The sequence below is a fragment of the Nicotiana tomentosiformis genome, chromosome 1, assembly GCF_000390325.3.
Source record: "Nicotiana tomentosiformis chromosome 1, ASM39032v3, whole genome shotgun sequence".
Taxonomy (NCBI): domain Eukaryota; kingdom Viridiplantae; phylum Streptophyta; class Magnoliopsida; order Solanales; family Solanaceae; genus Nicotiana; species Nicotiana tomentosiformis.
This window is the reverse complement of record NC_090812.1, coordinates 121170116-121183578: the sequence shown is the minus strand read 5'-3', so window position 1 is coordinate 121183578 and position 13463 is coordinate 121170116. Positions and strand designations below refer to the sequence as shown.

General features: G+C 35.9%; 1 protein-coding gene and 1 long non-coding RNA gene across 3 annotated transcripts; one reads left to right on the top strand and one right to left on the bottom strand.

The window, feature by feature from the left end:
• The first annotated feature begins 271 nt into the window (after window positions 1-271).
• Window positions 272-9623, top strand: LOC104112159 (uncharacterized). Of its 2 annotated transcripts, none has more exons than XM_009622004.4 (8): window positions 272-564; window positions 715-871; window positions 3811-3896; window positions 4259-4431; window positions 4818-4883; window positions 7477-7586; window positions 7702-7767; window positions 8812-9623. In XM_009622004.4, exons 1-8 carry the CDS (start codon window positions 470-472, stop codon window positions 9355-9357), a joined length of 1299 nt encoding a protein of 432 aa, XP_009620299.1. In that variant the 5' UTR covers window positions 272-469; the 3' UTR covers window positions 9358-9623. The 2 variants fall into 2 exon arrangements, with proteins under 2 accessions (XP_009620299.1, XP_009620300.1); XM_009622005.4 differs by having other exon boundaries at window positions 276-564; window positions 4319-4431.
• A 479-nt stretch (window positions 9624-10102) lies between these two features.
• Window positions 10103-12520, bottom strand: LOC104112161 (uncharacterized). Its single transcript, XR_011412508.1, has 2 exons — window positions 11638-12520; window positions 10103-10444 (listed from the first exon to the last, which is right to left on the bottom strand). It is a non-coding gene; the product is annotated as an uncharacterized lncRNA (long non-coding RNA).
• Window positions 12521-13463: the final 943 nt, after the last annotated feature.

Here is a 13463-nt window from a genome sequence, read left to right as displayed (position 1 = left end):
AACACTTTTATGTTTTGGCCAAACAACTCAAATTGCTAAATAAGTATTTTTTTGACAAAAAGTACTTTTGACTTTGGAGAAACTTGGCCAAACATGATGTTAGTGTCAACTTAACATTAATTTTTGTTTATTAGAAATATATTAAAATTTATAATTTCTTTTAAAACTTCTTTCCAAGAGTGTTTTTCATTTGCCCCAATTCTCCTTGCAAAACGAAAGGATTTGGGAATAAACAAACAAAAAAAGAATCTCAAATCACTAGACCGGTGCTACTCTAATCAAACGGTCATTAGCCAGTTGCACATTCCAAAACAACATATTACCAAAACACCCGGCGGTTCCCCTATTTCCTTCCCGCCTTTACTTTCTTCTAGTTGACACCTTCCAGAATCGAAGAGAAACGAAAAGCGAGAAACAGCAAAAAAACACACCGAAAATCGCCGATTAACTGATAGAAGTGCAGGAACTAATGTGCGGAAGAGCTCGGTGTACTCTCAGGGCCGATGATTTTCCCCGGGCTTGTCAACTCGACGGCCGCCGCGTTCGTCACGTTGACTTGAACCGGTAATCGCTTTCTTCTTCAGCTACTAATTATTTTCAAATTAAACAGTTTAGTGTCTGTAGCTATAGGGTTTTTAGAAAGATGTTGGTGGAAAGTTGATGTTTCTTAACTAAAAAATTTTGAAAATGAAATTGTGTAAACCTTTTGTTTAGGTATCGGCCGTCGTATAATGTGTCGCCGGGGTTCAATGTACCAGTAGTAAGGAGAGAAGACGAGTCCAACGACGAAGGTGTTGTTCTTCATTGCATGAAATGGGGTCTCGTTCCTAGCTTCACTAAGAAAACCGAAAAGCCTGACCATTACAAGATGGTAATTTCAACACTGCTTTCCTAATTTGCCACTAATTATGCTTAACTACGCAGTAATTTTGTATTTGGTTTGAAGAGTACCTTGTTGGAGCATTGGACTATATAGACTCAGAGTTTATAGTATAGCTCAGTCCTCAAGAAACGGAAAGTGCTTGTGATAGATGAACTGATTACAGATTGAATGAGTGTATTAACTTTTGTTTTCATTATTGTCTTTGTAGAATGCATTGTCACATTATATGATGTGGTATTAAATATTTAAGTTATTGCATTGGCACTTAAAAAATATTCATTAAGTATAACATAAAGTATTAGTTACTTGAAAAATGCTAAAACTTAAATTTTATACGCCCATGATTTTTTAAAATATCTGAAACACATGCTAAAAATAAGGTCTATATTTTATAAAGTAAATAAAGTATAAGTTTATGAAACTAACCACATACATTTTACTGAACTCTGAGCACTTATTAGTCCAAGTACCTTCAATTACTTTGGAGATTAAAGCTGCTTCACCAGCCCCGCCCCATATACAAATTTATTTCATTTTCACTGCATTTACCTACATTTGACAACAACAACAACCACCTAGTATAATCCCACGTGTGGGGTCTGGGGAGGGTAGTGTGTACGCAGACCTTATACCTACATTTGACACGTTTAGAAAAACAAACTTGTTATTGTTAATTTAGATTTCAAAAAAAAAAAAACTACCCTCCCCAGACCCCACTAGTGGGATTCTACTGGGTTGTTGTTGTTGTTGGTGGACAACCTCATGAACAATGAATGGAGAAGGTAGGAGAGGTAAACACGTGAGATTCAGACCCTACACCACTTTGGTGTAGGATCGTTAGAATATACTTCTTACACCGCAAATTAGTCAATTCCTAGCTGAATATAACAACATGACAATGTGATGTCTGATACGATATGGTATCTGCACCTAATTGCCCCTTAATCAGTTCTATATTTTGAATAAATAAATAAATTCATGCACAACATACATTGAAGGACGAGAAACATTTATATCTGCTAATTTTATAGTTTTATCAACATTTCAAGTGGAAAAAATGGAATTCTTCAACAAGTGTGCTTGATTTTATTTTTTTAATATTCTTCCATTCATGTGAACAATTCTTTGAAATTCTATTAAAGACTCTATACTAGTTAAAAATATATTGGATGAAGTTATTAAACAATTAGACAAATGAGTTAATCGCCATTTTAGAGTATATTGTTTTCACCTATACCCCATAATTAATTTTAACTTACTAGTATTAGTTTGAGCGAATCTTAAAAACTAGTTGAATCCAAGGCAAACAGTCATTTATTTAAAATACCAAACATTAAAATAGTCCACATTTACAAGGATCAAAGAACCGACATTTGGTGAACCATACTTTGGTTTAAAAAAGGAAAATCAAGCACACTTGTTAAAGAATTCCGTTGTTTCACTTGAAATGTTGATAAAAGCACAAAATTCGCGGATTATAAATGTTCCTCGTCATTCAAAGTATGTTGTGCATTATTTTTTTTTTTAATGGTAGAGTGGCTTTTTTGAGAAATGTAAGAAGAAAAACAGGCTACAATGGTGGAAATGGGGGGAAACATGTAAGGGGGAACTTCTCAAAATGGAGTAAATAATTTCTTCTTTTTGGGGTATTTTGGGGGGGGGGGAGCGCAGGAATGGGGAAGGCACCATTAAAGTGCAGCGTTTTGCCATAAAATACTTGAAGGTGCTATACTAGCCGCACACCTTCAAAAAAGTTGTAGATGGTGTCAAATCAACGTGAAGGCGCGAGTCGCCTTCAATATCTTTTCATATTTTTTTGGAAACCAAAAATGCGTTGTAGACAGCACCATTTTGCGTTTTCACATAAAAGAAATTTTGACAGCACCATTTATTGGACTGGGCTCTCATTTTGCCTCATTTCAAGAAAACCCTCTCCCATTATCTCAACCGCATAGACTTCCTTTTCCTTTAACTTTCAAGCCATTCTGGACCCCTTTAAGAAAAGAAAAGAAAAGAGCAGATTGCTTTGCCAACAAGGAGTCAGAGAACGAAGTTTTCCTTGGTGATGTCTAAATTTCTCCAGCAGCTTGCCTTAGCAGTTTCTGCCAATTGTTTGCCTGCTTATTTGCTCTCCTAGGACTCCAGTCACCCGGCTCTGAAGAGATTTATGTTTGTTGATACTTAGGTTATTTTTCCCCCTTAGTTATTGTTTGTTTAAACTTGTATTTTTGCCATAAATGGATGTCTGTGCAACAATTAAGCAAGCATGGAATGATATAAAATTTTGATGACAAACACCATATTTTTTCCTAATTTATAATAGATTTTGGGGGCACATTTGCAGAACTTTTGTTTTATATTTGGAATCAGCCAATGTTGCTTTGTTGAACTGCTGCATGAGTGACGGTTTAAATATTCCTTCAATGTCTTATGTGCTTCCAATACCTTGGGGGGGGGGGGGATAGAAAAAGAGTAGAGATTATCTGGTGTAGTTTGTTCTTTTTGGTCGGAAAGAAACAGTACTCATATTAAGGTAATAAAAGCTGCGTACAAGGAGTAGCGGGCGCGTACAAGGAGTAGCGGGCACAAGTGTCGTGCTATGGCGGCTAACAAACTATGTAAACTAGGCGAAAACTCATAACTGAGTCATTACAAAAAAGGGAGTTGGGAACACTACGAACACTAGGGCGTGGTGGGTTCGGTGATAGTGTAGTTTGTTTGATTTTATTAAATAGTTTTTTTGATTTTATTACATATTATAGTATAATTATTTTTTGGTGAAGAGATAGGAGAGCTAGACACTGGCCATTTATTATACAATGACATATTCTCACATTAGATTTGATCAGAGAATGGCTTACTTATATGGATTGAATATCTTGCTGTCTTGGCCCGCGCAAACAGTATATGACCGTGGTTGTTTGCAGTTTAATGCTCGGTCTGAATCAATAAAGGAGAAGGCTTCATTTCGCCGCCTTGTCCCAAAGAATAGGTGCCTGGTGGCAGTTGAGGGGTAGGTTCTTTCTTCAACTATAATAAGTCCATGAGAGTATCCATTCTGTATGCTATCTACTTTTGTCTGCTTCTTTTCCCATAGCTGACATCCTCTATCTCAAACTGATATTTTTCTTTATAACAGACAAGTCGTCAATTACTTTCAGTGAGTGGGACTTGCCTAATTTTGCTTCCAAAAAAGAAAAGTAGAAGAAATACTAAAAATTAGAGGACATTGTGGAGAAACCCAAAGCTTTCTTTTTTTAATGGATTTTTTTTTGAAATGGAAATTTTTGTTTTTTCAAATGGATTTTTTTTTGTCTTTGAAATGGAGTGGTGAACCCAAAGCTTCTTTCATGTAAATTTCTCTTCTGTTGTCAGAATAGCAGAATTTATCTCAATTGCAATGTCAATGGTTCTCAGTGATGCTATTTTCTTCAGATTTTATGAGTGGAAAAAGGATGGATCAAAAAAGCAACCTTATTACATACATTTTAAGGATGCTCGGCCCCTGGTGTTTGCTGCCCTATTTGACTCTTGGAAGAATCCTGAAGGTGAATTACCATCTTTTTTAGGGTGACTCATAGTGTGAGTTACTAGTCGCAATCACTAACATCATCCTAATTCATGAATCTGTCTATTTATATTTAAATTTTTTATAGCATCCAAAATTGAATTCGGAATTACAACTTTGAATATCTTGCTAATGACTAGCTGTAGGCCTTTCAATTTTATTTTATATATGAGCCAGATAACAATATGCAGATATTTCTCTCTTTATATTAATTCTGTACTTACCTTATGGATCTGAAATACTGCACTTGTGAGATAATGGATAATGCTACAACTTGATGCGTTCTTTTATACTTATTCTAGTTAGCAAATTACATCCATTGGATAACTTGAATACTGCTGAGATTTGTTCCTTCTCGTAACACAGGAGAGGTTCTTTATACATTCACTATATTGACAACTTCGGTGTCTTCATCTTTAGAATGGCTCCATGGTTAGTTTTCTTTTATTGACTGTTGGTAAATTTTCCTTTATTCTTGATGTACATTTTACTCTAATTCTTGACCTCTGTATTGTAGAATGCAATATTCAAATAAAAATACCATAATCCTATTGATGACAAACAAAAGTCATAGAAAGCTATTTAACTTTTCATTATCAAAAGAAGAAAGTTATTTAACTTTTCAAAAATCCTCTACTTTCTTCGTAGAAAATTTCTTAGTTTCACCATAAAGAACAATGTTTTATTTCAAGGTAGGTTTTAGGTAACTCGCTGGTTTCAAACTGAAAAGCCGTCAGAGAAAAAAAGCGCTCTAATGGATATATCAGGCTATTCGTTTCTTACTATCCTAAGAAGAAGAAAAGAGAAAAGTGAGATATCTGTACTAAATATAATGGCATACATATAGTTGACGAACATAAGGAGGCTTTACTGAAAGCGGAAAACAACAAAAAGTTACACTAGAATAATTGTTCTCTTTCATAGTCTTTAATATCATGTTTATACAATTATCATGTGAGGAAATATATTGAAGCATTATCAATTTTCAGATAATATGTAATGAGATTGTGTGGTGATCACCACAACATCGATGGTGTAAAAATTTCTCAAAAAGTTATATGTTAATGATTTTTAGCACTAGATTATTCTGCACTAAATGCTATTCTGTATTTAAAGGATTTTGTATAGAAACTCTAGTTTTTTTCATCATTTTATTTTAATACCACATGCACTAAAAAAATTAACATGCATACAAACTAGTTGATAAAAAGAATATTGAAATTGTTCCGGTTTGCTTACAAATTTAATATGATCGAGCGAACCATAACATGGTGGGATATATTTGATTTGTTTAATGAATTAAAATTTGGGAAATTGTTAATTGTACTATTGTATAAAACATATTGTGATATATTCAGGGAACTGTATTGCTGCATACAAAGGAATGGAGACGGTGAGCTACAACTTATATGACCGTAATTTCTGTTTTTATTTTCCCTAGTTCCATGGTTGGAGCTGCGGTTGTGGATGTGAGAAAGGAATGAAATTTAATTAAAGGAGCCTGCCTTGAAAAAGTTTTTTAGATTGTTACGGATGTTCGATCAGGAACGTTGCTATATAGTAGTTAGTGCTGTTGGGATTTTAAGCTTGTGTAGCTTAAAGAGGGTGAATGAGAAATGGAGGAAAAATGAAATATTTGAGTTTCCCTCCTTGGCAAAGGTACATTGTCCCATATTGGAGGAAGAAAAGGCTTTTGATGGGTATATATATAATTGCTCTTCTTCTAGCTCTTAAAGAGTTAAGAAGAAGGCAAGCCTCGCGCCGTCGTCGTCTCGGCTTCGATTGATTGATTAATCTTTTTGGACAAAATTCCTTTCAATTATTTAATTAATTAATTAAATAATTAACGAAAAATTCAATCCGGAATAACCCATGACCCGCGACCCGGTCCGGTCAGGCCCGTTTTCTTTCCCGGATTATTTTAAATTTTTCCGCAATATTTCAAACATCCTGTTCCAGCAGCCATGGCTGTTTCTGAAAGGTTGCAAACCTTTTCAGAAACAATGCCAGCAACTCTATAAATATACTTTGAATCCCAGAATCTTTCCTTACGAAATTTTCTGATCTTCTTCTTCTTCTTCTGCAAATTCCAGTGAGTTTTACAGCCTTCGAGTGGCTCGCTGTTCACCGGCGTTTTGGTACCAACACTCCGGTGAGTTAAATCGTTCTATCCTGGGAGGATATATTCCAGCACCTCGGGTACTTGAGGGGAGTAATTTCCTTAAGTACACACTGTGTATTCAGTGGACTCGATTTATTCCTACACTGTTTTTCCAGAATTTATTTCTTTAAACAAGTGTTACTAACTTTCTGTTTTGTTTATATATTTCAGAAAGTTTAATGATTTAATTGTTTATTACAGCAATACAGATTTATAACAAGTGCTTTGCCCTCTGAAATGTCTGGTGAGGCATCATTGACTTAGTTAGGATGCTAGACACCTAAAAGCACTGGGTTGATGGGAGTTTAAGGAACTAAATGGACATGTTGACTCTCACTTGTTAACAGAAGGATTTTACACGTTGGTAGGGGTAGCATGTGAATAGACAATACAAACATGTATATTTATGGGGGATACGCCATAACTAGCAGAAGATTCCTATATAAGGAGTCTGTCTCGATTATTAATCACTGATTCAAGACAAGTTCTATCTCTTCATTTCTCTTGTTTCACAAAGGAAAAAGAAATCTTTATCTCAAAGTCATATCAGGGATATGTGGAAAAATAAGTTTTCTCAAACCGATTATGTGCCCTTTCTAGCTGGCTAGCATCATATTTTCGGGTGAGAGATTGGAGAATAATTTAAGTGGAAAGAAATATTCAATTTTTTTTGAAGATGACATGTTGCAACTTCCTTTTCCAAATTGTGAAGATACTGAATTTTATTGCATGCCAAGGAGTCTCTTCCCATTTGTCTTATCTATATGATTGTCTTTGGCTTTTGAGACCTAGCAGTTTGATTTGAAGCCAGATTCTATTTGTTATATTTCTGCTTTGAATAACACTTAAAATTTTGTATTTTAGACAGGATGCCTGTCATTCTCGGAAACAAGGATGCGGCTGATATGTGGTTAAGTGGTTCTTCGTCATCCAACATTGACATGCTATTGAAACCATATGAAGAGTCAGATTTGGTGATATTTCTAAACAATCAATCTTTAGGAAGAAAAGAGTGTTGTGAACTCGACTTATCAAAAAAAAAAAAGTGTTGTGAACTCGACATCTTCTAAAACTCTGTCTTCATTGCAGGCTTGGTACTCTGTGACACCTGCAATGGGTAAGACTTCTTTTGATGGACCGGAGTGCATCAAAGAGGTATTGATTGCTTTGTTGTTTTCCATACATTTCATGTTATGAGCCAACCTAGATCAGCTAAGCGCTTATGATAAACCTAACTTATCAAACCCTATATGTATGCAAGAGAACATAGTGCCTGCATGCCCCCTAGGCCTTTGGTAAAATATCAAGGGTAGTACAACTTGGGATTTATGGTAGGCGTATGCCACGAGTCCGAATCCTATCTGGTGAACCAAGTTTAGTCGTTAAGTGATAAAGATTAAAAGCGGTTACCTATTGTTCACCAAGTTTTGAAGATGGGAGATAACAGATTTCTCAGTTATATAAAACAAAAAAAGGGAACATAGTGCTTGAGCTTGAATAAATCTACGATGCTCATCACAGATGTGTATTTCAAATTGTCAACTCACCAGCATCTTCAAACCCATCTGTGCTTAAGTTTCCTTTGTATAATAACCAGCCGCTAAGTCTCAAATAACTTTCTTTTTCTTTTTAAGCTTTTCTTCTCCTTCTCAATCATATGGTTTCACAGCATCATTGGCAAATTTGTGTCTGATTGTAGTTCCAGATGGGTTATGTACTACATGATGCATCCCCCCACCCCCCCCTCTCTCTCTCTCTCTCTCTCTCTATATATATATATATATATATATATATATATTCAGTGTATTTTTTTGGTGATAATATTCTTACAAGAGACCACTTCTAATGGACATTGATGGCAGTTAACTGTTCTAAAGCAAAGATGATAAGTCATAGAATCTATAACGAGCATCTGACTTTCCATATCTAGTTCATTTGTGTAAAGCACAGATGATAGTTGGTCATATGATAGGAGCATGCTTCTTTTCCAGATGGTTGATCACTTTACATCCATGTCCGTACTCTGTCCTTGAGACACTAATTATTCCCGCTCACCCCCTTTATACCCTATTAGATGCTAAGTCTGAATAATATCTGAGTCATTCCACGCTCTTTCCTTTTATATGGTTCATGAACTGTAGGGGATACGTAGGTGATGATTAATTAATAACTGCCTATTGTTTACACTTAAACCTGCAGTTGCAACTCAAGGCTACTGAGACTAGATCAATATCACAATTTTTCTCAAAGAAAGGAGAAAAAGACCTAAAGGAGCAGAAGCCTCGTATCAAAGCAAAGGAAGAGTCCTTGAATACTGATCAGACAGAGAGCTTGAAGCAGGAACCTGAATCAGACCATGTAGGCTATCAGCGTTCCCCAGACAAACCGGAGGTTTTTGCTTCTGCTGCGACCACAGACATAAAAGTTGAGCAAGACTTTGATGAGTCAGGTGGTAAACAGTCATTGACTGGTCAAACCGGAAATCCACCTGGAAAAGTAGGTAGTGTTGCCAGTGATAAGGCGAAAAGCTTGAAAGAGGAGTCTGAGGATATTAAACCAAATGTTTCTGTTCTGCCCCAGGAGGGACGTGGGGATTCTGGAACCAAGAGAGACTATGAGGAGCTCTCAGGTAATGCAAGGCCTCTTGCTAAGGGGGCTAACAAGCACGTAAGCCCATCACAAAAAAAAGCTAAAGGGGCTGGTGACAAACAGCCTACTCTGTTTTCTTTCTTTGGGAAAGGCTAGTCGCATGACATACAACACTTAGGAATGTACTGTATATAGTGAAGTTGGTATTTTCTGTTGCTAAAAAAACAAATGTTGGTAGCTTAGGATTTTGTTTGATGATCAGCACACATCCTTAGCTTCTAGGCTTGTTTTGCAGATTTATGTTGGTATAATTTTCTTACTCGGACTCGGCTTCAGACAGTTGTGAAGTGATGGAAATGGTTGTTTAGTGTATTTTGGCCAATACTGTTGTTCCAACGGGACTTGAATTTTGATTTTGAAAATTTGTGCGGTCGCCTCCTTTTATGCTAACCTCTCACAGGCTAGGCTCAATTTATCTGCCCTGTGGCTTGCTGATACTCGTGGTAAACCTCCTACGTACAGTTGATGTTTCAAAAGTTTTATACAACTATTTACTGTTTTTGCGCTTCTAATGTTCCGGCAGTATATGCAGAATACTGTCGACCAAATGGATCGCATACACAAGCCTATTCACTGCTCTTCGTTGTATAGGTTTCAAGTACCGTTGATCTTTGAAGCCGTGGAAAAACAATAGTACTCTGTACCAGTCACTAATAATATAGGACAAAAGTTGTTATTTTCCAATAATCCAAAAATGAATAAATCCTTTAGAAATGTTGCAAGCAATGGGGAAACTTTGACCGATGTTTCAGGACTCACAAATTAGTCATTTCACCAGTTGGAAACTTCAGGCTTTAAGGAATATGCAATGTGATAAGGTCGTGGAAGAAGCTTAAGAAAATATACTCAAAACAAGAGCTTGCTTACACAAAATTGGAAGTAACCAAATTATGAACAGTCGATACATTATTTGGAGGATTCCTATGTCTACCAGAAGGGAAGTATTCAAGTCTAGTGGGTAACATCTTAAGTGGGATATATATCATCATGCTTAATGAAAGCATCAAACACGACAGCAGTGCATCACTCGGCGCTCTAGATGCAGCATGCACTAAGCTCTCCTGAAAGAAGAAATGAAGGTGCAAGGGCCAACTTCTTGATTCCTTGTTTGTCCTTGCTAGGCCTTCCACGTGTCATTGCCACATACCCCAATGTTGCACGGTAACAAGAAACGATCATCAACCTGTCGAGAACATAGGATAGTGAAAGTTTGTGATGACAGCAAGCTTAACGAGGATCATTAAGAGCTGTTAAAGAAACTCATTCTCAGGGGAAACTGAATGAACTATAATATTGCATGATTGCTGAATAGAACAGAGGGTATAAAACAAAAAATGGCATTCTTGGAATTGGACAGCACATTGCACCAGCAGAACAAGTCACTTTAGTGCTTTAAACATGTGGCAGGACGACGATGCATGAATGGATATGATACTGCTGAGTGTTCACAACTAGGCTACCATATGCTAGTGATGTGGAGGATTTTTAAGCCCATGAACATGTGAATACTATAGACGCCTGTAGATCAACATCAGAGTCCAAGTGATTTCATAAAATGAGGCAAAGAGGGCGGAATTTCTCTTACACCTTCTAAGTTTCACTCACTTTTGTAAATTGATAATCAATATCCTGCTTTGGAATCTCAGTTGAAAGCTAAAAAGAAATACTGTCACGAACAAATTAGAATAGGTTTTATGTAAAGTAGAAGTTTATTGTTAGTTGAAAGTTCATCTACAGAATGGCAGAGTTTTCAAGTACCTTTTTCATTCAACAAACACAGAGGGGTTCAGTTGATTTTGCCCATAGGATCAGTAGTGAGATTCATATTTACTGGAGACCTTTGCTGCTGTCAAAAGCTTCAAAATTGGCTCGATCATTCATATGATTATTGAATTTACGTTAATCTATTTTAACCTAAAATTTATATAAATCCATATCCACATATGCTTTCTAGCTCAAGGGTAAGCTTTGTACATAATCATGAGGACTTGGCTAAGATCCAGCGAGGGCTAAATCCTTCTTGTCTTATATCCTAGACCTAGAAATCCTGACACTACAGATATTGGTCTTCCAAAAATTTACACAACATAAATTAAAACAGGAGTTTAAGAATGTAATAAGACAGAATTCATTATCGCCATTACAGCAGAAAATGGACGGCAGAGAGCACCTCTAAATTTTCAACGCCATAAGCCATTCAAATATATGTTCAGATAAATAACATTTGATCGTACAAATATAACCATCGAACTCTCAAATCAAATACACGTAATTAAAGACACACAAAAAAGAAGATCAACCAAAACTTTATCAGAAAAATAGTCCTTCATCCATACGAATTTAAAAAATGGGTAATCTTGAGCTATAATAAATCACCTCAGTACGCTCCCCTGCTGCTATTAAGAATGGATCCAAGCGTACCCAACACTGCAAAAGCCAAAAGCGGACTAACATCCAAAGTATCAAAAATTGGGGGAATAATATTCCTGAAGAGATTCAAATAAGGATCGCAAAGGTCCCTAATAGCAGATAACGGCTGCCTGTCCCACGGTATATTGGGAAACCAGCTGAGCAAAACCCTAACCATCAAAACCCCACTGTATATATCAAGCCATTTCGCCATCCCAGCCGCCACCACTGTGAACGGAGTGTTCAGTGCCCCAGTGGGCTGGTCTTTAAGGGCCGCAAAGAACATAGGCCCAGCAGAGCATACAATCGATTTCCCGAGCCCATGAAAACCCAAGTTGAAAACTTTGTGCAAAAACAATTTTGAGGCGGTTAAGGTGATTGCTATGAGGGTTGTAATTGTACGGGTAGAGCCAGTGATTAAAGGGTCAGCTGGATTTGATTTTGTGGGTAATGGGGTTTGGAGAACAGTTGAAGATGAAGCGGAAATTGTGAATTTCTTGGGTTTAGGAGTACGGAGAGAAGAAGCTGCAAGCGAAACGAATTTGGCTTTGGAGAAATTGGAAGATGAAGGAAAAGAGAGGGTAGAGATGTTGTGATTAGGAGAGAGAAGATTATGGTTACGGAGGATTAGGGTTTGAGAAGCCATGAGAGAAGAAGAAGCCATTGGTTCTTCCGAAGATTTTCAAAGCTCACTCTCAGGGGTTTTCAACCTTTTCCTCTGACGGGAAAAAAGCTTCTTTATCTTTATGTTTTTTCAAAGAAAATGCACAAAACATTTTGTACTCTCCTTTAATTTTAATGGAGCTGCAGTGAGAATTGGATGAATTTTGCGTGTTAAAATATTTTTTAAAAAGTTTCAAATTTATTCCTCTTATTTTGGTTATGATTTAAAATAAATTTTTATTATATTTTAGGCTGACAAATGGAAGGTATGGAAGGTAAAATTAAGATAGTTTTATGTGTATTTTTGACATTCTTTTCCTTTTTAAAATAATCCTATTTATTTGTTTAACATTTCTACTCTATTTTGCCAAACAATGTGGTTTGTACTGTTGGATTCCTATATTTTTATTCTCTTTTCTTGAAGTCTAACGATATAACCTCCTAGTGATTAATAATAACCTTTTATATTCATTTGAATGACTTAAAAAGGAGTTTGGTTTTTATTTGGATTGAGGAGAAATAGTTTTAGAAAAGTAATTATGAGTATTCAGGTTTGAGTTTAAGAAATTGGTTTATTTTTGTCCGGGGAGTTTGTGGGTATGTCTTTCTGAAAACAAGCATTATGTGGTGAATAATTAGGGGTGAGCATAGTTTGGGCAAACCCGAAATTCGAATTGTTTGGATTTTTAGTTTGGATTTTCTGATTATGGATTGAATTTCGGATCAAATTTTAAATTTTTTGAATTTCGGATTGGATAGTGAATTTAGTACTTCAGATTTTTGGATATCCGAAAATCCAAAATTTTAATATTTTATATTATGCCAATAGTAATAAGTCCAATATCCTAACCATTAGACATAAATTCATACATTCAATACTAATTACTAAGTTAATATCAGAATACTTTCTATTCGGACATGAATTTACTATTCCTACTTTTTATCGGTCTTACTAATGTCTTTGTTGTATTTCCTTGATGATGATTTCATTACTTGAATACTTTACTTGGAAGATTGTGGTGAAAATGAGAAACTTTTTAGGCAATTTAACATGAACACTTCATTTGGATGTTCATTATCGTAGAAAGAAGAAACATCTCAACGTATAATCTCACAATCGAAAATTCAAA